The 17,264-nt window shown below is 34.0% G+C and overlaps 1 protein-coding gene and 1 long non-coding RNA gene across 2 annotated transcripts; one reads left to right on the top strand and one right to left on the bottom strand.

The window, feature by feature from the left end:
* Positions 1 to 678: 678 nt before the first annotated feature.
* LOC136068624 (uncharacterized) lies at positions 679 to 3,591 on the bottom strand. The gene is made up of 4 exons (XR_010629975.1): positions 3,392 to 3,591; positions 3,190 to 3,247; positions 1,417 to 1,557; positions 679 to 1,337 (listed from the first exon to the last, which is right to left on the bottom strand). It is a non-coding gene; the product is annotated as an uncharacterized LOC136068624 (long non-coding RNA).
* Positions 3,592 to 7,818: 4,227 nt separating this feature from the next.
* Positions 7,819 to 9,639, top strand: LOC112017387 (uncharacterized). Its single transcript, XM_024049839.1, has one exon. It carries the CDS (start codon positions 7,819 to 7,821, stop codon positions 9,637 to 9,639), a length of 1,821 nt encoding a protein of 606 aa, XP_023905607.1.
* Positions 9,640 to 17,264: the final 7,625 nt, after the last annotated feature.

Here is a 17,264-nt window from a genome sequence, read left to right as displayed (position 1 = left end):
GATTTTGGTTTAGAGGGGGCAAAATTAAAAGACAACATTTAAAGTGAAATTCATCTAAAAAATATTAATCGATAATAATAACAAAATAAATAAACAATTATAAGAAAATAAATATATTTCATATCATTAAAATAAATAAACAAAAATAACAAATTCATAATTACTACATACAACAAAAAGTTTACAAACTGATGTGATAAAAATTAAAAATGTGATTAGAGTGAGTTTGGCTCAGTTTTTTGTAAAAGTGCATAATGAAAAAGTGGAGTTTCAAAAAACTGAGTATTTGTTAAAAACTGTTAAAAAGTTCTTTTTGAAAAAATTGAATGTTTGGCTAACACTTATAAAAGTGGCAGTTTGAGAGATAAATTACCAAAAAGGACAATGTATATATAAGGGAGTTTATTTCATACTTTTTTTTTTTTTTTGGATGTGAGTTTATTTTATACTTATTAAATCAACTACTTCATGTACTTACTAAAGTAATAATAATAATAATAATAATAATAATAATAATAATATTATTGGTATTATTTATATAATGTTTGGGCAATTTTTCTTTTTTAGTGTCATAATTATTTGTTATTACCATTAATGACTTCTTATTAATATAAATTAAACCTAAATAATTTTCATCATCATGAAGCACAAAATGAAAATGTAAAAAGATGATAAATATACACCAATAATCCAAGTTTAAATTGTACTACATAAAAATGTAAAAAGATATAAAATACATATCAATAACCCAACTTTAAATTGTAAAACACAAAAATGTAAAAAAGATGATAAAATACATACCAATAACCCAAGTTTAAATTGTACTACATGATATTATAAAAAAAATTAAAAAAAAAAAAAAAAAAAAGACAACTACTAATTATTATCCCCCCAAATAGAATTAGCAATAGAATCACAAAGAACCACCATTGCAAGGTCTATTAAAGATCCTGAGTTCTACCCATAACTACTACTTGCTTCACTATTACGTTCTCTTTTAGAAATTGAATCTCGATTGGCGTTTATGAAGCCCTTATCATCCCTATCATTTAGTCTAACAAAATTATAAAGAGCCATAGTAGCAGATATAATAAGTATTTGGATATGGAATGGAAAAGATGACATGTTTTTGATAATTCTCCATTTATTCTTCCACACACCAAAGGTGCGCTTAATCACACAACGAAGAGATGAGTGAGCATGATTAAATTTTTCATGTCTAGTTCTAGGGCTTCCACCTCTCCTTCGAAAGTCTTGAAGATGGTATGATATCCCCTTGTATGGTGCCAAATAGCCTTTCATCATTGGGTATCCAAAATCAACTACATAATATTTTCCTAAAAAAAAAAAAATCAATTGTATTAACACACTCACACAATGTCATTATAATGAACAATTGATTAACCAATTACAAACCTGGTGGTGGGTGCGGAAAGTTGTTACTTTGTTTACGAATAGTATCAAGAAAAATGTGAGTGTCGTGTGCTGCACCTTCCCATCAAGTTGTTCTAGATTCTGTGGACCTTTCTCTCAAAATTTTCTAGCTTTGGGTAATTCCTACAAAATGTAATTGTAATTTCACTCATATAACAATAATATAAAAAAACTATCTCCAACTAACTACATATTAATCAAATACTCAACTGACATTCAACTTCTGGTTCCACCAATCATCAGGAGCAGCAATTGTTCCCTTCACTGCATCCTAACCTAAACCTGTGTCAAGATTCCTCAATTGTTCCCACACTCTCCAATCACCTTTTAATACATCCCACCTACTTTTTAATTGGTCCTTATCATAGTTTTGACCGTTCTCATTACAAAATTTGGTTACCAAATTGAACCAACCTTTGGTACTAAAGCCAGCACCTTTTGTTCTATTCCTGACTTGAATTTGTTCCACACAAAGGTTACAAAAAGTAGTTGTCCACGTTGGATTAATATCCCAATCTGCTCTAGCCTTTTTTATCTCGGGGTTGGAAGTGGTGTTTTTACCTATCTATAAAGTTAACCAGCCATAAGAAATGAAAATAATAGAATTCATAATATTCCAATTTAGTGAACTAGTTACAAACATGATCTAATAAATCCACAAAAAATAAATAAATAAATAAAATTGCTGCCTAGTCTGAGCATTAAAATAGAAAGGGCTAGAGAGGAATCTCATCATGTCACAACTCATAAGAGCACTGTTTGTACACTCACTAGTCAGTAAACACAGCTAGGAAATTGCTGCCATAATTGAAGACACTGGCCTCAAAAGCAGTCAGGTTCATTGCAATAGACTACTCTAACTCAACATTCAATCCCATAAAGCATAGGTGGTCTTATAATGTTTTTATAAATGGTTTTTGATGAGTTCTCCCCAAGTATAAGATAAGAGACTATAAAACCTTTAAACTAGAAGCCTTAAATTAACAAATAATGATCACTACTTAGGGTGGACTTCAACTAGATTAACCGGAAATATATATGGCCAGAGGAGAACATGGGAAACCAAACTGGTGTATGCAAACCTCAATTCTTAAACTAAGCAATAAATTCTTACACCAAAGCATTCAAAACCTAGAAAATCACATAACTAATAATCAATAAAAACCACAAAAACCAACCCAAAAAACTCAAGCTACCACTCAATACTAGAAAACATAAAAATAAATATAACCCCATAACATAACTAAAACTTGAAAATTCATATCAAGCAAAAGGCTTTCAACCACAACCTTAAAAACTTAAATAACTAATAATCAACATTAAAACACAAAAACTTGTGTGGGGTGCTGTGGGGTGTGNTGCCCCCCCCCCCCCCCCCCCAATCAGCAGAGCACGCACACCCTGCAGCACCTCACCATACAGCAACCAAACAAGCCCAATATTCTAGAATGTCACATACTCAACGAACCACGACAACCAGCATGAAAAATATTTATATTTCTTCTGAAAATTCTTCTTTCTTTCTCATTCTTTATATTTCTAAAATACCCAAATCAGATATCGCATAGCTTAAGACAGAGCATCCACAAAATAAAAAAAAAAATAAAAAATTACAAAGCATGTACCCACAAATTTTTTTCAGTACCCGGCAAGAGAACAAATAAATCTGTAGCAAGAAAAAAGCATGCAAGATCTGGAAAAAAAAAATGATAGGTAAAAAAAAAAAAAAAAAAAAATTCAGATTAGTGTTGGTACCTGGTGGTTTTTGGTAGCAGATTGGTGTTTCTTGGTGTTTTGTTGATCAAAACTCTACCTTCAAAATGTATTTCTCAGATCAAATTAGACAAATAAAATTAAAGTTGAAAAAATACAGAGGAATGCCCGTTGAAGAAGACAAAGAAAGAAGAAGAAGAGGAAGAAGATTTTCAACGAATGACAAAAGAAAAGAGAGACTTACGCGCAAGGAGAGGCTTGTAGCTGCATGGAGAGAGCAGAGCTGAGAGGCATGAGGGAGCTGGCTTTGTGTAAAGCAAAGAGATGAGATGAGAGGTATGAGGAACTGTGCGTGATCTGAAGACATGAGCATCCTTTATTAAGGGCAATTTGGTAATTACTCAACTCACCCAACGGATATATCAAAATGCGCACTGACGTTTTGCAAAATGGACCTGAAGACTTGCTTTAAGGATTGCGCGTTCTCTTCACAATTATAAAATGCATCTTTTTAAAAAAAGTTGCGTTTTTTTACTAGCCAAATGGACTTTTGGGCCAGCTTTTTTCAAAAGGTGACTTTTAGGTTGAAAATGTTGAAACAAACGGACACTTAGTGTTATTTAAACAATATAATGAATAAATGTTTGTGATTATTTTTTGTGATTGGTATCATGCCAATTTGAAAGATATAAATTATAAAATTTGTAATATCTCTACCATCACTTAATAATAAAATACTACAAAAAGTATCATTAATAGTGAAAATAATGATAGAAATTAAAAAAGAGAAAAATTGAGAAATAGGTGTTAAACGTGGGACAAGATAAAAGCTTACAAGAATAGTAGAGTAGGTGAAATGGGGATATGATTTGACATTTGAGAAAACTTTTTTTTTTTCACTTTCTTTTTCTTGTGTCAAAATCACTTTCAAGTTTCAACCAATTGGAGTTATTTTCCCTTTCTTCTTCCTATGTCAGAGTCCCTTAAGATTACAATTACTTATACAAGGAAATTTTAGGTGGAGTCAGGGGGGCAGGTGCCCCCCTCACCCCCCCTCCGGCTTTGCCACTGATTATATGGAAAGTAGAACTGATTGGACAGCTTGGGTCAAATTGTTTAGAGCTTTTGTCGCTTTTATTTTTTCCAAAAGAGACTACAGAGAGTGTGGAATCATGGTCGACGACCAAGACTTGGTTCAGACTTCGATTGGTTGCATTTTCATTTTTCCGAGAATTTTGTCATTTATTTATGATTATGATTTATGAGTATTCAAAAAAGAAAATATTCTTGGAGCATGTGAAGAGTAGTTTTAGGACTACAAAACTACAAATGATTTTATAATTTTTTTTACTACAAATTTAACATATCAAAAGGGCTCAAAAAAAAAAAAAAAAAAAACTTTTAACATAGCAAATTGTAAGCGGTTAAGGTTTTTTTTTTTTTTTTGAGAAACAGCGGTTAAGGTTAAGTGGTTACATGTGGACTGATTATCATTTTCTCTTACCAATCATACTCTACCATATCATAGTTGTGGCAAGAGTTGTGAAAATTTTTGTAGTCCTAAACTTTTTCACATGTGAATGATATTACGTTCCTTTGATATTCATGGTGGAATAATAATTTAATTAATGAGTCGATTATAAATGTAAGAGAAAAGAGCACTATATCACTACATTCTAAGTACCTAATAATTTTTTTGGATCTAAAATAGAATTATATTATAGTTTAATCTAAGTGTATATATGTGTTAGGTTCTAAATATTTAGGATTAAATGTTTAGATTTCTAAATTTATGTATGTTGGCAAACCGAGAACAAAAACATGTCTAAGTTAGGTGTTAGGCATTGCTCATGATGGTTCAAGTTAAGAATAATTTACGCTTTTTTCCTGTACAAAACTAACTGCTGCGAGCAGGTTGAAGTTGAAGAATAATTTACGCTTTTTTCCCGTACAAAGAGAAATTTTTACCATTTTTGAGTCACTAAATGCATGCTGATGGAATGGTTTTTATTTTGTTTAGGAGTTATGAATTTTCTCTGGATATTTAGTTGTCTTTGTTGTTCAAGTACATGATTTTCTATCAGGGACGAACCTAGTAGGGGGCCCTCTCCCCCCCCCCCCGGCGCAAATAGTTAGCCAGTCCCACGCAGACAACCTAAAGGACCTTTTAAAAATTTTTGAAGCAAGGGAGATTTAGGTCAATGCATTAGAGTTGGTCATGCATATGCATAGTAGTATTATTTTTAGGGCGTAATGTAAGAATCCTTCTTGTGTAATGCATTAGATTCCCAATTAAACACATTTTTGCATTGACTATTACAAAAGAAAATAATGTTATTTTTTATAAAGATAATTAAGTGCAATGGAACTATACCTTAATAATTTATATTATTCATGCTATTAGACTGTCCAAACCCATACATGTTTCACATTGGATTTAGTTAGATTAGTTGATTAGTTCGTATTATAAAGTGCCTATAATGCCATGATTTTTCAGTAGCCTTACGATGTCACAACGACCTCGATGATAGTTGTCGTCTAAGCTAATGTGTAGTTAATGTTCTATTTTTAAAACGCTGCCATGTGGTTAGTTGGTATTAGAGTCCTACCTTCAAGTTTTTATTTTCTTTCTAAGTCAAAGGTTAGAAAAGTGTTACCATCTTGATCATAGCATATATAAAATCTGTAAAGCTTTTTTGTTTTAAACTACCAAATCAAAATAGATAAATAATTATATAATGTAGACAGGTCAATTGAATGGTAATATTAGTATATAATTTTTTTTTTTACCAACCTACTACTACGAAACCAATAGTTTTAATTCTTATAAGCCTGCATTGTAATAATAATGTCATAAATGGGTTATGAGGTGCATTATAATAATAATGTAGAAAGTTTCTATCTTTTTTGAAATATTGTTGTTATTATGATTGTTATATCCTGCTGTTTGAAGTGTATGCATCAATTTTCTTTTTTATTGTTGAGAAAGTGTAGGAAAGTCAAAGGAAAAAAATGTGGTACTGTTCCTTTTTAGAACATTTTAAAATAATTAAAAAAAAGAAAAGGAAAAGGTTGGTTCCATCCTGCACATTATAAGCGATTCTGTGAGGCTTTTGTAGAAATTTTGTGAATTTAAGTGTATAAATTCTTGCTGAGTTTGTCTTATTTGAAAACAAAATTTGTTTTGCAATTATTATTGTTATTATGATCGTTAGGGAAGACTATATAAAAAGTGGGTGAGATTGAACTTGGATAGCATGTATATGCTTGGAATACCTATTAAATAATTGAAGTGTCCAAACCAAATATGCTTTACGTTTGGAATAGCTATTAAAATTTTGTTTCTTTGGAATTTGGATAGCATGCATACGCTTGCATGCTTTCTTTTGTTTTTGAACAATAATACACAGCTCAACTTCCTTCATGTTATAATGCCATGCGGTTATCAATGTCCTCATAATGTTATAATGCCATGTGGTTATAATGGTTATTGTGTTCTTTATATATAATATAATATATAGGCAACACCTACGGCATAGTGGACATTTTTAACATGTTAAATTTTTGATAACTTAGTTGCTTAAAGGCGTATTAAAACAAAGAGAGAGAGAGAGAGAGAGAGAGAGAGAGAGAGAGAAAGAGAGACCACCATAAAACGCAGTAGCTAGGACTGCTTAACACATTTATAAATCGAAGACCATAAGGAAGAGTAGCAAGTTGAAAGTCGAAACAAGTAGATGAAGGAAAACATTATATGTTAACTAGCTGTGCTTTAATTATCATCAATTTGTCAGTCAAATAGACGATGCATGTGGCATCTTACAAAAAAAGTAGTTTATAGGTAGAACAACTGCAAGAGAAACAGTCATTAGATCAATCAATTACAAACTGAATTCAGAAAAAAATTAAACATAAAAAATTTAGACAAGTCGAGAAAGAGAGATTGAAAGACGGATACTGTAGAGAATAAAGACAGCCTAGTCCAGCCAACTGATGTAATTCCTCAACCTAAAAATGCTTAGTTTAATACATGATACACGGTTTGTATCTCTTACAAATCCTATTCATTGGACATAGTATTAAAACCAGACAAAGACATATATCACATATATCTTGTGAATTGTGACATCATGGTTGGTGTCTCGATCTTTCTTTAGAGTCCTACCTTGAATCAGTTTTTTTTTTAATTGTTGCTAACTCAAAGGTTAGAAAAGTCTTGCCATCTTGATCATAGCATCTGTAAAAAGTTAAAGCTTTATTATTTTAAATTATCATATCGTACTAGATAAATAATTATAGTGTCTGTGCCAATTACAAATGTGGCCTATCTAATAATTCTTCACCACATCTTAAGCTGTACTCAAGAATGTTAGCTATATATAGGTTATAAACAAAGAAAATAATTAAGATACATTGGGTATTTGTTAATTATTACAATTATTACAATTACATGAATTGGGTATTTGTTTTCATATTTTTAAAAACACTTATGATTAACTACTTTTACAACTTATCACATTGAGTTAGTCTAGGACAAGAGTTATATGTTCTAAGAAAATTTAACCATACTTGGGTATGTCTGTTCTTAACAAATGAATGTAATTATAATAATTATTACCTTCATATTAACAAATCTTGGTGTAGGTCAAATTCCGTAAATATTATATCACAATGGATAAAAGTTGGATGGACAAGAGGAGGGGTTCAAGGGAATATTTTCAAGGTGTAAACCAATTCGTGGAATTTGCCTCTCTATCCGCGCGCAATGGGAAGATCTTATGTCCTTGTGCGAAATGTGTGAATTTGATTTTACAACCAGTAAATGTGGTACGTGATCATTGTTGGGCTTCGGGGATGCTTAACAATTACAAAGTTTGGAAATTTCATGGGGAATCGGCGGGTGCTATGACGGCTACCGAATGTGGGAGCTCTCAAGTGCAAGAATTTGAAAATCTATATGGTGATTTTCATGGGATGTTGCACGACTTGTGCCTTCCGCATGAAATGCCACCTGAACCAATGGAAGAAGGTCCAACTACGCAACATCCGGCTGAAGGTCCGAATGATGAGGCGAAGAAGTTTTACAAGCTGATAGATGATGTAGACAAACCTTTATATGAAGGTTGTACGAAATTTAGCATTTTTTCAGCCATTGTCGTGTTGTTCCAATTGAAAACTCTGTGTGGTTGGACGAACAAGTCATTTACTATGTTGCTTCAAGTCCTGCTGGATATGCTTCCTTCAGATGCTAAGTTGCCAAAGGACCATTATGAGGCTAAGAAGATAGTCCAGGATTTGGGTTTGGGTTATGAGAAGATCCATGCTTGTCCCAATGATTGTATGCTGTTTTGGAAGGAAAATGTTAACCTCGACGTGTGTCCTTGTTGTAAAGGATCAAGGTGGAAAACAAATGAGGCATCTGTTGCTAGTAAAAATGCTTCATCCAGTAAGGGGAAGAAGAAAGCCGCAAAGATCCTACGGTGGTTCCCTTTAAAGCCAAGATTGCAGCGATTATTTCTTTCACCTGATATGACTACTTCTATGAAATGGCATGTTAATGGTCGTACTGATGATGGGGTTATGCGGCATCTTGCTGACTCAGATGCATGGAAAATGTTTGACAGTAAGCACTTACAGTTCTCATTTGACCCCTGTAATGTCAGACTTGGATTAGTTGCAGATGGGTTCAACCCCTTCAGAATTATGAGTACTAGTCACAGTACGTGGCCTGTCATGTTGGTCCCCTACAATCTCTCTTCTTGGCTGTGCATGAAACGGTCATCTTTGATGCTATCATTAGTTATTCCTGGTCCTACCTCGCCAGGGATTGCTATAGATGTGTACTTGCAACCGTTAGTGGAAGAACTAAGGGAGTTATGGGATGTTGGAGTACAAGCGTACGATGCATCTTCAAAAGAAATATTCCAATTGCGTGCAGCATTGATGTGGACCATAAATGATTTTCCTGCATACGCAGATTTGTCGGGTTGGAGTACCAAAGGTGGGTTGGCTTGTCCTTCTTGTGCTGTGGAGACCGATTCTCGATATTTGAGAAATGGCCACAAATTTTGTTACATGGGACATAGAAGATGGTTGGATGTTGACCATGATTTTTGGAAAGAAGGTATGTTATTTAATGGATCTAATGATACGCGATCGGCTCCTGAACCACCAGTCGCGTCAGACATTATTCTGAAAACTGAACATTTACTTGGACGTTGTCTGGGAAGGAAATGTCAACTTGCTTACAATAAAAGAAAGAGAGGAGAGGTAGACGAGAGTGGTTGGAAGAAGAGGAGCATCTTTTTCACCTTGCCTTATTGGGAGGATCACAAGTTGCGACACAATCTTGATGTGATGCATATAGAGAAGAATGTGATGGATAATATACTCGGAACAATGCTGAACTTGAAGGACCAAACAAAGGATAATTACAAGGCACGCCTTGACTTGGCGGACATGAGGATAAGGAGTAAACTGCACTTGCAATGAAAAAGTGCTGATAAGTATACCATACCACCCGCTTGTTTTCATATGACTTCATCGGAGAAAGATGGTTTCTTGCAATTTTTGAAGGACGTAACAGTGCTTGATGGGTACGCTTCCAATATCTCACGCCATGTGAACATGAAAGAACGCAAGATTTCTGGTTTGAAGAGTCATGATAATCACATCGTGATGCAGCAACTTTTTCCCATAGCCTTACACGGGTCTTTGCCCTCTCATGTTACTAGGCCTTTGATAAAATTAGCTTGATTTTTTAGAGAAATTTCTTCCAAAACCCTTAAGGTTTCAGATATTGCTTGTGTTGAGGCAGACATTGCAATTACATTGTGTGAATTGAAAAAGATATTTCCGCCATCCTTCTTTACGGTGATGGTACATTTTGTTAGGTTCTAAATGTTTAGAACAATTGGCAAATCGTGAACACAAACTTGTCTAGATATAGATCTTAGAGTCTATATGTTTTATTAGACAATGCTCAAGGTGATTCAAGTCAAGATTCAAGAACATACAAGCTGTAGGAAGAAGACTTCATATTCTGCCTGGTTCGATCGATCGAAGAACATGCTCGATCGATCAAAAATTGTATCTGCAGAATTTTAAGTCGGCCCAAACAGCAACTTAAGCCCAATAAGGATTAGGGTTTTAGATCTATTTCTCCCACTATATAAAGGAAACCCTAAGCCACGTTTTTGAGTGCTTTTGAGAGAGAGAGAGAAGAGAGTGCCTCTTTTGTATCTAGGGTTTTGTACCCAAACCTATCTAAGTCTTTGTTACTCATATTGCTGTTTATGTGAATCTCTTGTGAGATCATTGATGAGCTTTCCTTCACATATACTTAGGGTTTCCAAGATTCAAGATTATGTCAAGAACTTGGTAATCATTCAGTTGCAAATTCAAGAACTTAAAGATACACAAGCGGGGGTGCTTGTACTTGATTGAAGAGTCCAAGAAAGAAGGAGTCCGTGGATTCGGAGCTTGCACGTGGTTGTGTCAGTAAGTTCTACTGGTGGGTAGCATTAGGAAGTCAAGCGGGGAGCTTGTAGTCCTTCTGTATGAACTTCGATTCTTTCACATAGTGGATTCAGGTTTACCTTGAGGATAGCTAGGTTAAATCCTCCCCAGGTTTTTACCGTGTGATTTCCTGGGTCATCATATCTTGTGTTCATTTATTTTCCGTTGCTTTATATCTTGATATGATTATTTGATTACTTTAACCTAGAATTGCATAATTTGACTAAGTAACAACTTGGCTAATTAATCTAGGCTACGTAATCTGGTTGTTTAAGGGGTCTAAAACCGTTAAAGTGGTATCAGAGCAAGTTGCTCTTTTGTTTGAGATTTCTTGATCTCTGAGCTGATCCTTGACCCCTGTTATCATGGATAATTTGAAGTGTCTTTCTGCTCATGCTTCTGCTGATTTTATTGATGCCTGTGATGCTTTGAATAAAAAGGACACTATTGTTTCTGTTGATTTTTTTGATGCCTTTAAAACTCTTCGTAAGGAATTATCTAAATCTTTGAAAATTTCTAAGAAATTTAAAGAAGAGTTAAAATTGGCTAATCTTGAAAAAGAGGATTTGATTGTGAGATTAGATGAGTCTAATAAAAAGAATGAATTTTTGAGAAATCAAATTTCCTCTCAAGATGAGAAGATGAAAAGCTTGGAACAAGAGTTAGTTGAATCTAAAACTAAACTTGAAAATTTGACTAGTACCAAGCCTGTTGATGATAACAGAAGTGTTTCTGTTTCTCTTAAGCCTAAAACTGAGAAAGTTTATATCCCTCATTTTAAAAGGAATAATAAAGAAAAGGCTTACTTTGCTAGGTTAGACAAAGGTAAAAGTTCTGATGTTAACGCTGAAGTTTCTAAACCTAAGTCTAAACCTACTGTTAGAGAGCATAATAAATCTGTTTTTGTGTCTACCTGTCACCTTTGTGGTGTTGTTGGTCATATTAGACGAAATTGTTCTTTGTTGAGGCAAAAACCTAAATCTGAGACTAGACTTGTTGTTAGAAATACTGATGTTCCTTAATTTGTTCCTGTTTGTCACTTTTGTGGTGTCTCTGGTCACATTCGTCCTAATTGTCATAAATTGAAATTTAAACATTCTGTGTGTCAATCTAGGATATGTGATGATATTTCTCCTGCCATAATTCCATATAAATTGTTTCATATTCTTTTGAAAAATTTAAGCTTGTTGGCTTGTGAAAGGAATTTGCAGGATTTCAGTCTCTCTCAGAAGTTTGGTATAATCCCTCAAATACACTCTGCTTCACATGGATTTTCACCTACAAAGCCGAAGACTCGTGCTAGATGGGTGAGAAAAGATTCTCCAAGGTGAGTGTTGCTAACTTGTCCCTGATTTAATTCTTTCAATTATTTGTGGACATGTTTTGTTTTTGTTTTTGGTTGTGTTGTTTTCTAGGTTGTTTTTATTAAAAAAAAAAAATCCAAAAACATTAAAAAATTTCAAAAAGACAAAAATATTTTATTTTGTATCTAGTTTTTCTTCTTGAGGATTACATGGGTTATGATATCTCTCTCTTGATTTAGAACATGCTTGACATTGTGGAGAAACTTGAATAGTTTGTGCTAAGCTATTTTTTATTATGTGTAAGTGTGTACTAGTTTGTACACGTACTTATAGGTTAATTAAGAAATTGATATTTCTTGTTTGTGTACCCTCTATAGCTTAGTTAAACATTGTCATGCATTGCATTTGCATTATTCATTAGCATAATGTGTGCTTTTTGTTTTTGGTCATAAAATTTTTTTTTAAACCAAAAAGATTTTTTGTGTTTGGTATTTCATATCATGGATTTGAAATCAAGGTTGGCCACCTTATCATTACATAACAAGTTTATGTACCTTGTTTAACTCAGATGAGCTTAATTATTGCACTTTACTAGTTGAAACTTTGTAGTGTATGTTGTGTGGGAAAGATATTTATGATGTTTATCACTTTGTCTTAATCTTGAAGTCACATGTTATTTGACTGTCGGACTTGATCCTTTTGAGAAAGGTATAAATAACCATCTCACCACTGTTCACTAGCCAATTATGAACACCTTAGTGCATATCATAAGATTCAGTGCTCAAGAAAGTGTAGCACATGCACAAAAAAAAAGAACATAAGGTGTAGCCTCAATTAAATTAAAACTGATGTGTACTATTAGGCTTGATGCCAATTCACTTAATTAAAACCGGTGTGTACTATTAGGCTGAATGCCATTTTATACAAATAAGATGCAAAAATACAAGAAATTTACATGATTGCAAGCTTTTGTTCTAGGAGATGTGGGAGTTATAGGATGTAACTCTTTAGGTGATAGTCTCTTTTAAATTCTATGTGATGGATTGTGTAGAATTTGTGATTGATTACTATTCACATATCACCTCACATGTATCTCAAGCTTTTGCTAGTTGCACACACTACACAAGTTACTCTTTGCTAAACTTGGTACATTATATTGTGTGTGATTTTGTTGTGACCATCCAAGATTAAAAGTTCCTTGATTTTAATGCAAAATGTGTTTCAAGTTTGAAAAATTTGAAAATATCTTGAGATTTGTGCAGAACATATTTGTTGCTTAAGAAAATTTCAATGGGAGAATGATTGAAACTTGTTTTTGAGAAAATTGGGTTTAAAATTTGGGTTTTTGAAAAAGCATTCCATCTCATACTCATGCATTTTTTATAAAACAATGTGCTTTGAAGAGTTTCTGCATTAAAATGCTCTGTTTTTAAAAAAAAAACTGATTTTTCCAGATTTTCGATCGATCGAACCTGTTTTTCGATCAATCGAAATTGCGATTAAAATTTTTGGTTTGAGTCTGCCTGACTCGATTGATGTTCGATCGATACTCGATCGATCGAAACTGAAAAATTTTCAGTTTCTATGCTTTTGACCAAAATCTTTTTCATGCATCATTTGTGTTTATGATTCACATGCATTGCATTGTTTTTGTATCCATTTTGCAGTTTTGCAGTCATATCTCTCATTGTTTTCACACATAGCATGCATACACTTTGCTAAATTGGGTACTCAACTTGATTTAAAAATTGATTGATTACTTTTTGAGTTTTGTACATTCTAGTATATGCTTTTTCTTATGTGTGAACTATAGAAAATGTTTTTCTTAAGAGATATGATGGATAATCAATGTACAAATATTTTCTCTACTCATGCAACTATTTATGGGTCACATAGTGCCATGTTTGCATTTTATTGAAAGAGAGAATATTTTTTCTTCATGTGTATCCTCACTTTAGCTTTGGTCCTGCTGGTGAGAATGTTCCTGATCCAGTTGGTGATGATGCTGCTGCTGTTGATTTTCCCCAACCTCCTTTATTTTTCCCCAAAACTGTTTTTCCCAAAACTTGTTTTGTTTTTCCTATTTTTGATAGCGGGAGAAAAGTTTTTTTAACCTGTATTGTTCATAGGGGGAGCTGTCTCTATTTTCTATAGAGTTGAATTGTTTTATGTCTCCTTCTTTCTCTATTTTCTCTTATCCTTTCTTGCGTATGTTGACTGTTTACTCTTTGTATGAGTTGTCTTTGTCAATACGTGACAAAAAGGGGGAGAAATAATTGATATGTGGGAATATGTGTGGAAAATACAAGAATGTTATGTTTTGGGGGAGTTAACATTATTTTTGTTGTATCTAACTTAGGGAGAGAGTTAGTTTGCATATTTGTTGATTTACTGTTTTTCTGTCACATATGCGTTTATGCATTTGTTGAGTGTTTCAGGAAATATACAGGTTGATTCAATTGAGCTGCTGTCTACACTTGCAACTGATGGATAGTAGTTAGGTTGAATTTGTTGTAATGAGCATTTTATTGTTTTGGGTTGTTCTTGTATTTGAGCATTTCATTCTGTATGGAAGTTTTGTCACGAATTGCCAAAGGGGGAGATTGTTAGGTTCTAAATGTTTAGAACAATTGGCAAATCATGAACACAAACTTGTCTAGATATAGATCTTAGAGTCTATAGGTTTTATTAGACAATGCTCAAGGTGATTCAAGTCAAGATTCAAGAACATACAAGCTGCAGGAAGAAGACTTCATATTCTGCCTGGTTCGATCGATCGAAGAACAGGCTCGATCGATCGAAAATCGTATCTGCAAAATTTTAAGTCGGCCCAAACAGCAGCTTAAGCCCAATAAGGATTAGGGTTTCAGATCTATTTCTCCCACTATATAAAGGAAACCCTAAGCCACGTTTTTGAGTGCTTTTGAGAGAGAGAGAGAGAGAAGAGAGTGCCTCTTTTGTATTTAGAGTTTTATACCCAAACCTATCTAAGTCTTTGTTGCTCATATTGCTGTTTATGTGAATCTCTTGTGAGATCATTGATAAGCTTTCCTTCACATATACTTAGGGTTTCCAAGATTCAAGATTATGTCAAGAACTTGGTAATCATTCAGTTGCAGATTCAAGAACTTAAAGATACACAAGCGGGGGTGCTTGTACTTGATTGAAAAGTCCAAGAAAGAAGGAGTCCGTGGATTCGGAGCTTGCACGTGGTTGTGTCAGTAAGTTCTACTGGTGCGTAGCATTAGGAAGTCAAGCGGGGAGCTTGTAGTCCTTCTGTATGAACTTCGATTCTTTCGCATAGTGGATTCAGGTTTACCTTGAGGATAGCTAGGTTAAATCCTCTCCAGGTTTTTATCGTGTGGTTTCCTGGGTCATCATATCTTGTGGTCATTTATTTTCCGCTGCTTTATATCTTGATATAATTATTTGATTACTTTAACCTAGAATTGCATAATTTGACTAAGTAACAACTTGGCTAATTAATCTAGGTTACGTAATCTGGTTGTTTAAGGGGTCTAAAACCGTACACATTTGGTCATGCACTTAGCTGCTGAAGCCAAGATTGGTGGTCCAATGCACTATCGTTAGATGTATCCCATTAAGAGGTAAGACGTGTGTAATATTATTGATCAACTATGAGTTTCATGTGCACGTTCCAATTACCATTGCCAATCATTAATCTTATCATTCCTCTATAGGTACCTCTCACGCCTTAAGTTGTACGTACGAAATAGAGCTGCTCTGAAAAGGTCTATTGCCGAAGGATACATAGTAGAAGAGTGCTTAACATTTTGTTCACGGTATATGGAAGGAGTTGAAACTATATTCAATCGACCCACCAGGACGATTGAGGAGTCAACAGGGGTGGTTTCGATCGTGACACTAAACAATAGAGAGTGAACCCAAGCCCATCGCTACATTTTATTCAATTCCAAAAACATCAACCACTTTCGTGAGTAAGTACTACGTATACAACTATGATTGCACGTCAACTCAATGTACGTTAGGTCTATTAACCCTAATACAATTGCATGCACAGGATGCACAAAAGATTGATAGAGGACGAACTCTGAAAAGGCCAAAATTGTAATGTTTCCAAGGCCATTATATATAAGCACCACATGAAGAAGTTTTGCAGTTGGTTTAGGGGTCACGTACGTATGACATTTTCAACTTCTTAAACTTGTAACACTGTCCTACCTATGATTACTTGTACTGAGTTGAATAATTATGTTTGGATATGTTAGGTGATGTTGTTGACTACTGCTGATAGGGAAAGGGAGGGAGTTAGTGATACCCTTGTTGCATTGTCCAAATGGCCATATATTTTATGTAAAGCGGCTGAAGCATTATGTCATTAATGGCTTAAAGTTTAGGAGTGTAAATGATGAGTCAAACAGGAAAACGCAGAATAGTGGAGTTAGTGTCGTTACTGATGGTGACATTACGTTCTATGGTGTTTTAAGTATATAATCGAGTTGAACTATTCTGACAATATCAAACATGTGTTATTCAAGTGTAAATGGGTTGATGACCAAAATAGGAGAGTATATAGGACTGATGAATTGGGTTTCCTATGGTGAACTTTACACACTTCATACATTGTGGGGATAACATGATCAATGAACCATATGTGTTGGCATCTCAAGCTACACAAGTTTTTTATGTAGAAGATAAAAGGCAGAAGAATTGGTATGTCGTTGTTAAAACTAAAGCTAGGGATGTGTTCGATACTGGTATTGGTCCCCAACATGATGAGGATGACACATATAGTTTTTCTGAGAATGTTCCGTACAATATAAGCACTAATGAGGTTATGAGTGAGAACCTTGGTTGGGCTTGGGATGATATAGAGGGAATGACAATTAATGCCTCTATCATTGCTGAAAGAGATCGTCATGAAGTAAACAACTTAGACGAGTGTGAGTTTATTGACGATGAGTCCGACAATGAAGATGACAACGAGGACGAGTACACCAACGATGAGTAGTGTAATAGTTTAGTGGTGTATCCATTTATGAATTAGTTAGAATGCCTCTGTGTAGTATTTGATGAATTTGTTAATTCCTCTTAATATTGTTATTTCCTATCATTTGTACTTATTATGCATTCAATTCCTTATAAACTTTGCTACCTATTGGATTTCAAATTCATTTCTTATCAACTTGGATATAAGTTCATCTGGTGTTAGGGTTTCAGTTTGTCGTTGTTGTGGTGTTTGGCTAACAGAAGCTTTTAAACTTGGATGTATGCTTGTATATAGTGTTAGATGTGAAAATGAGTTATTTTACT

The sequence above is a fragment of the Quercus suber genome, unplaced genomic scaffold (genome assembly GCF_002906115.3).
Source record: "Quercus suber isolate HL8 unplaced genomic scaffold, Cork oak 2.0 scaffold_125, whole genome shotgun sequence".
NCBI lineage: Eukaryota > Viridiplantae > Streptophyta > Magnoliopsida > Fagales > Fagaceae > Quercus > Quercus suber.
This window is presented reverse-complemented; position numbering and strand designations above follow the sequence as displayed.